The 7,125-nt window shown below is 42.1% G+C and overlaps 1 protein-coding gene and 1 long non-coding RNA gene across 2 annotated transcripts; both read left to right on the top strand.

The window, feature by feature from the left end:
• The first annotated feature begins 1,363 nt into the window (after positions 1-1,363).
• Positions 1,364-1,915, top strand: LOC120646165. Its single transcript, XR_005664298.1, has 3 exons — positions 1,364-1,438; positions 1,549-1,690; positions 1,856-1,915. It is a non-coding gene; the product is annotated as an uncharacterized LOC120646165 (long non-coding RNA).
• A 3,562-nt stretch (positions 1,916-5,477) lies between these two features.
• LOC120643941 (chitinase 2-like) lies at positions 5,478-7,125 on the top strand. Its single transcript, XM_039920454.1, has 3 exons — positions 5,478-6,505; positions 6,723-6,730; positions 7,028-7,125. Exon 1 carries the CDS (start codon positions 5,527-5,529, stop codon positions 6,385-6,387), a length of 861 nt encoding a protein of 286 aa, XP_039776388.1. The 5' UTR covers positions 5,478-5,526; the 3' UTR covers positions 6,388-6,505; positions 6,723-6,730; positions 7,028-7,125.

Raw genomic sequence — 7,125 nt, 5'->3', positions numbered from 1 at the left:
TTATGTCAACTTCAGCAATATAATAGTGTCAAGTCATGTGTTACTATTTTTTCTGTGTCATTTTCTCCTTGTTTGTTTTCCTCTTTTCTAGCACAACCAGGAAATGAAAACTAAAAGATGATGAACAAGCTCTCTCTGTCTCTCTTGTCTGTATCCCTTAATCGTTCGATCATAACTTGTTGTTAGATTTATTTGTTGCATTGTGCAATTTGCTGCAGGGGAGAGGAAGGTGCGCTTCCGTCTGCTCAGGTTAGATGTGGGAGCAGGTCGCGCTATATGCGACTGCACGACTAGTCGCGCCTTATCCCGGTCCATTTCCTACCTGGCCCTGTGTTGTTTTCCTTAATCTCTGAACAACATGTGGAATAGTTTTTGTTGAATATCTTGATAGCGACATAGCCTATGGGTATCATGGTATTTTTTGTTAGGTGCCTAGGGTATTACGGGAATACAGGATTAGTTCTTGTTTCTGCAAATAATAATTTAGTATCTCATTATTTGTAATGTCTATTTTGTCAGCAAGTTACACCATAACACCTATTTTTGACGGCAAGTAATATCATGCTACAAAGTGTCAAGTTACTTGTTTCAGTAAAATATAAATTGTCAATATTATCATTATACAGTGTCAACTTATATAGTTTAAACTGCCAAGTAAATTTTGTGTCAAATTATTTAGGCACTTTTTATCTATAGTATCAAATTATGAATACAAAAGTGTCAAGTTGCATATTACTAAGTATTAAGTTATTTTATAAGAATGTGCTGCAATGTATTTAGGCACTTTTTTTCACATGCTTTTTCCATGGTTCAGGATTTGAGGAAAAAGGAATCAGGTAGGAGGATCATATTTATCAATTGCACACTAGAAGGTGATCAGAAAAAGGCTATCCAATGTGTCAGTTTTGGGGGGACTACTTTTGATTAAATGTTGGTCAGTTACAGAGAAGTTATCTTTCTAGCTCATCAAAAGATTTGATGCCACAAGATCCGAATTGATCATACCTTATTACCTTACAGGGGCAGAATAAAGATCAATGACCATGCTGTCCACAAGATACTGGGGATCCCAATAGGTGAAGAGCATATTGATTATACAAAGAACAGCTTCTCTGATACATATGAAGAATTCTATAAATTTTACAACCATGAAAATGATCAAAAAGCACCATCATTCACAGAAGCTAAAAATTGGTTATTAGAAAAGGGAAAGAGGAGTGACACATTGTGGTTGTGGTATTGGCTTGAGTTCGTTATCAGCTCATTCTTGTGCCCCACTTCAAGCACAACTTTGTGTGTGTGGGCCTTCTATGAGATTGCAGATCCAGCAAAGATCAGAAAATATAATTGGCGCAGACTTGTGGTTGAAAGGTTGTTTAAAGGTATCACAGAGTTCAATCAAGGAGAAAGGAAATCAGGTTGCCTCCTTTTCCTAACGGTATGGTGCATCATCTTTTTTTTTACTCACAATGCAAGTTGTTTGTTTTTGCCAACTATATAATCTGACCCCCTCCCCCCTCCCCCAACCAATACATATGCTACCTGCAGATTTTGTATTTGAATGCCCTCGACACCGGTGATGTTGTAGATCAATCTGCGGAAGTAATAGTTTCTGTTTGGACATGAAGCTTGGTAACTCAAATCACCGGAATGGATAGAGGTATCTGATTCTGAATTTGGGAAGTTATATGTAAGTCATCTGACCACCCCCCACTCCCTCCCCTTTTTTCTAGCTTTTTCTCGGGGAGTATCAATATGTATGTTGCCCAAATAGCAACTTCACTTATGGACATGTATCAACTTATTCACCAGCATGTTGCAAGTTCACTAATAATTCATATAATGTTTTTTGCAGCTCAAAGCTAAATATCAAAGGAACTCCCCAACAATGCTGATACAACCACAAATATGACATGGTATGCTCCTGAAACATTTTGTGTTTTTTTTCTTACATACGAAGTTGCATACGAACTAAATATCAACTTAGATATACTAATTATCAACTCACATATGAACTAACTATCAAGTTGTGCCTTACAACCTCAGGTCCTCTTCCCAATCTATGAAGCAAATGAAACAGAACCGGATGCAACAGGGCATTGGTTTATAGTTGCACTAAACCTGGTAGATACTACATCAATGGGGAAGATGATATAGAGGAAGCATCGGAAGGCGAAGCAAGGAAAAATGATGCATGGAAGATGTTTCTTTTTTATCTTTTTTGCCTCACAATATTGTCTCAAATCAGTATTTTTTTTTGTCTCCAATAGAACACAGCAATAAGACATAACTAGACACAGCAACAAAACACAACTTGACACACCAATAAGACACAACTTGATACACCAATAAGACACAACTTGACACACTAGTGATATCCCTACAAAGACTATGCTGTTACATAAATTGTAGGTGTCTCAAAATATTGTTGTCTCCAAAAACACATTGTCCCAAATAGCGGCATCCTAAAAGGCCTATGATGTTATATAAACTCGTTTATTCTATAACTCTATTGTAAGCTTCTTTGCCAGCTTGGATAGACAATTTGTTGTATTATGTTCAGTAGAACCATAATAGCCACATGAATTTTTTTTCAGTTGCAGACCCAGCGGATTCTTTATTCTCTTTGATCTTGGCCGCCCTTGCCTTTTAGTAATAGTTGGATCCTTAAACTCCTAAGTTAGCACCTGATGAAAAATAGGAAGTACAATCAAAACAAACAACAAACTCGAGAACTGAGTCATAGCTCAGTTGGCTAGGATCGCTGGTGCGCGACCTGCCCGCCCGCGTTCGAAGCCTGGTTTCGACGCTGGTGTCTCACCCGGGAATAGTAGTTCCCTTTAACAATTTCCAGTTGAAGTCTGCAGCCTCTCACGTGTGGAGCCACAAAGGGATTGCGACGCGCCCGTCGCCTACGGAATCTTCCGGTGATCTCAAGATGGACGCGGTTTCTAGATCTGACATCTGAGTGTAGTTGTAGGTTTGTTTGTACATGTGGGGTGTTGTGAGGCGTGCGTGTGTTGGGTGGGTGTGCGTGCAAATTGCTACTGTACCCAGATGAGAGGCTCAAAAAAAACTCGCAAATTGCTTTTTTCTAAAGGATACTTGATTGGAGAGCGGGAACTGTGTCAACAACGCCTGGTAGCAACAGTGCTTGCTTTTTTTTTCGAGGTCTTACCGCCACGCCGGACAAGTTGACACTTTCACTAAAACCAAAATTGCTACAAACAATTGAACCAAAATTGACATGTGTATACAGGATAATATGCAAGTTTAGAACAGGAAAAACACATCGCCAGAGAGATGGAGACATGTTGACACTTTCACGAAACCAAAACTGCCACAACAACAAAACCAAAATTGACACGTTGTAGATACTAACAAGTTTAGATCAGGAATAAAAACACATCAACAGAGAGATGGAGACAAGTTGGCACTGTACAAAATATATTGCTACATGTCCATGTATAAATTTGTATTAATCAACATAAGTAGATAGTTCTATACAAATGATTTCAAAACATATCAAAATGGATATTATATTGTAGATATTGTTGTAAAAAGATACAATGGTGCAAATAAAATTGAAAACGGATCCTTGACGAGAGAAATATACAAATTTGAAGGAAACATCATCTCTATTTAAGTTGTAACAAAGTAGAAGTTATCACATATTCTATACACACACATACATATACTTATATTGCACATGAAGAACAAGTTATTATTTGTAAAATATAATACAAATTGTTACATAGGCTGTACATATGTTGTGATTACATATTCAACATAAATTGATAGTTGTATAAAATAGCTTCAAAATATACCAAATATGGATCTAGTTTTGTAGATCTCTTTGCAAAGAATACAATGGTGCAAACGGATTTAAAATATAATTTGTGATGAGAGAATTATGCTCATTTGAAGGTAATACGCCTATTTCGTAATTATGACATCAGCGATGATGTCAGCTGAAAGCGATAGTTTCCCTAGATGCTTTTGCGCGGCTGATCAGCCATGATGGGCACGCGCGCCAGCTGGGAGCGGAGGTGCGCTTCTGTCACAGGATAGGGTCGCGTGGTCGCTTTCAACGCGACCTGTCGCGCCTTATCCCGGTCCAATATAATTGCTGGTCAGCATATATATGCAGGTCGGTACAATTCATGGTCATGCTGTTTAGAAATAGGTATCACTTTCCATGACAAGTCAAATGAAAGCATGCAAGTCGGCAATGCACTACTATAAAAACAATTTGCAGGAATGTCCCATTTTTTTTTTCTAAGGGCGGCCCAGAAGTATGCAAGTCGGCAATGCACTACTAAAAAAAAGGAGTGAGATTACTGTAGTATCTGACCCGCCTTTAGAAATGTAACCATTGCAGGTCTACTTGAAACTTAAATGTGACTTTTAAGGGGAGTTTGAAATTTTCCTAATCAAGCAGATTTTTTCTCTCTAAGCAGAGTACCAGACACATTTGGAGTTGTTATCTTTCAAATTAAACAAGACTCAATTAATGCCCACAAATTATATTATTATGGGCACATCTAATCAGTGATTGGTGCTGAATGAATCAGCTAGCCGCCTCTGCATACATCTATGTGTCATACATGTGCAGAGAGTAGAGGTTAATTGCATGTGCGTGTTGCATATAAGCGCGCTTCGGACCTCCTTCCCAATCTAATCTTTTTTTTGAAGCCTAATCTAATCTTTTCTGACGCCATTATGAAGCTCTCCTGGAAACCGATCGGATTTGTTTTTCTAGGTCAACTCAGCCTCTCTAAAAAGGAATATTAGTACGATGTACTCAATACATCCACGATCTCCTGTGATTTGACTCTTTTTTTACCTAGGCAGATATTTGTATGTTTATTTGCTACTCTGTCTGCTACATGCATATGATCTGAGGTCGGAAACATGGTCACTACTGTTTCGAAATGGGCGTCCTTTTTCCATGACAGCTCGAAGATTTGGTAGCCATGCCCTTTACAACAGGGAATAATAATATAGGAATTGTATCAAAATTTCATATTGTTTTACATGAATAACTTCCTTTAGATTTCCCTATATCTAATTATCAAATACTATTTTATTTACAACAGGGAATAATACCAAAGAACACACACCCTAGGTGTAGCTACACCGAATGAATTACTAAATAAATTTTCAGTAATAACATCTGCACACTATTACTGACATCCTTTTACTGAATATAATTCAGTAACACGGTACTCTACCTCCATCTCAAAATATAACAACTTTTGACTTTTCAAAATCAAAAATTTTCATTGACCAATAATATCTCAAAAAAATAATTACTTTTAAATAAAAAGATATAGTTGGTTTCATTACGAATAAATTAATATCACTTTTATGTAAGTAATTTCGGATCATTTGGGTCAGTAATTTGACCAGCAGACGACCAGCAATACACACAACACCTATAAGTAAGCCCTCTCGCCTCATCCATTGATATGTATGCACGGCACTACTTGCTTGCTCATCTCGCAATCTCGGCCAGCATCAGCCATGACGAACGGGTACCTGTTCCGGGAGTACATCGGCGCGCAGTTCACCGGCGTCCAGTTCGCCGACGTGCCCATCAACGCCATGCTCAGCTTCCACTTCATCCTCGCCTTCGCCATCGACTACACCCCCGTGGGGCAGCCGACGCCGCCGGCGCCGACCAACGGCGTGTTCCGCCCGTTCTGGGACACGGCCAACCTGTCCCCCTCCGCCGTGGCCGCCTTCAAGGCCGCGCACCCGAACGTCGCCGTCATGGCGGGGCTCGGCGGCGACAGCGTGCAGGACGTCGTCAAGGCCGTCTTCACCCCGACCTCCGTCGACTCGTGGGTGTCCAACGCCGCGGCGTCGCTGACCGCCATCATCAACGCGTACGGGCTCGACGGCGTGGACGTCGACTACGAGCACTTCGCCGCCGGCGCCGACGTGGGCACGTTCGTCGAGTGCGTCGGCCAGCTCCTGACGCGGCTCAAGAGGACGATGCCGTGGATCACCACCTCCATCGCGCCGTTCGAGGACCCCGTGATCCAGCGCTACTACCAGCCGCTGTGGCGCAAGTACGGCGGCGTCATCGACTACGTCAACTTCCAGTTCTACGGCTACGGCGCCAACACCGACGTGCCCCTGTACATCCGGTTCTACGACGAGCAGACGGCGAACTACCCCGGCGCCAGGGTGCTCGCCAGCTTCATGACCGGCAACACGACCGGACTGATCTCGCCGGACCTCGGCATCAGTGCGGCCAAGGAGCTGCAGCGGCAGAACAAGCTGCCGGGGCTCTTCATCTGGTCAGCGGACAGCTCCAAGAAGAGCAGCTACGGCTTCAAGTACGAGATCCAGGGGCAGCAGATCATCGCCAACCATTGATTTCTGATCCGACGGTGCCGATACTACTCTGCTATGGATGGGCACAAAAAATATTTATTACTTTGCTACGGACTAGTAAGGAATAATCACGTTGCTGCGCCTACGTGCACTACTGGTGTTAAAGCTCGCGGCTCGCGAGCCGGCTCGGGCTCGGAGCGGCTCGGCTCGGCTCGGAGCAGCTCGCGAGCCTGGAATGAGCCGAGCCGAGCCTCTTTTCTCGGCTCGCTAAAATACCGAGCCGAGCCAAGCCAGCTCGTTCTGGCTCGCGAGCCGAGCCACCTATGGACCACTTGTCAATTGTCATATAATTTAAAATGTTTTTTCTTTATTTTGCCTTGTTGTGGCTATGATACTGTTAAAATCTTGATATGGTACTGTTAAAATCTTTATATGGTACTGTTAAAATCTTTATGTGGTACTGTTAAAATCTTGATGTGGTTGCACTCTTGTATGTGATCTGTGAATCTGTGAACTGTGATGCAAATATGCAATAACTAGCTGTGGCTCGCGAGCCGGCTCGAGCCGGCTCGCGAGCCGATAACGAGCCGAGCCGAGCCTCTTTCAACGGCTCGTGAAATTACCGAGCCGAGCCAGGCTCGACTCGCTGGATGACTGAGCCGCGGCTCGTTTCCAGCCCTAGGTATGAATAATGGGTTTTGTTTCCATGTATGCAGAAATTTGTATGCTCATATTTCCTAAATTTGGCAATTTCAAGTAACAAGCATGATTTTTTTACAA

This window comes from Panicum virgatum, chromosome 8K, assembly GCF_016808335.1.
Source record: "Panicum virgatum strain AP13 chromosome 8K, P.virgatum_v5, whole genome shotgun sequence".
Classification (NCBI taxonomy): Eukaryota; Viridiplantae; Streptophyta; class Magnoliopsida; order Poales; family Poaceae; genus Panicum; species Panicum virgatum.
This window is presented reverse-complemented; position numbering and strand designations above follow the sequence as displayed.

Excerpts from the sequence above, each read along its gene's own strand:
- LOC120643941 (XM_039920454.1), top strand. The coding sequence starts at position 5,527 with ATGACGAACGGGTACCTGTTCCGGGAGTACATCGGCGCGCAGTTCACC.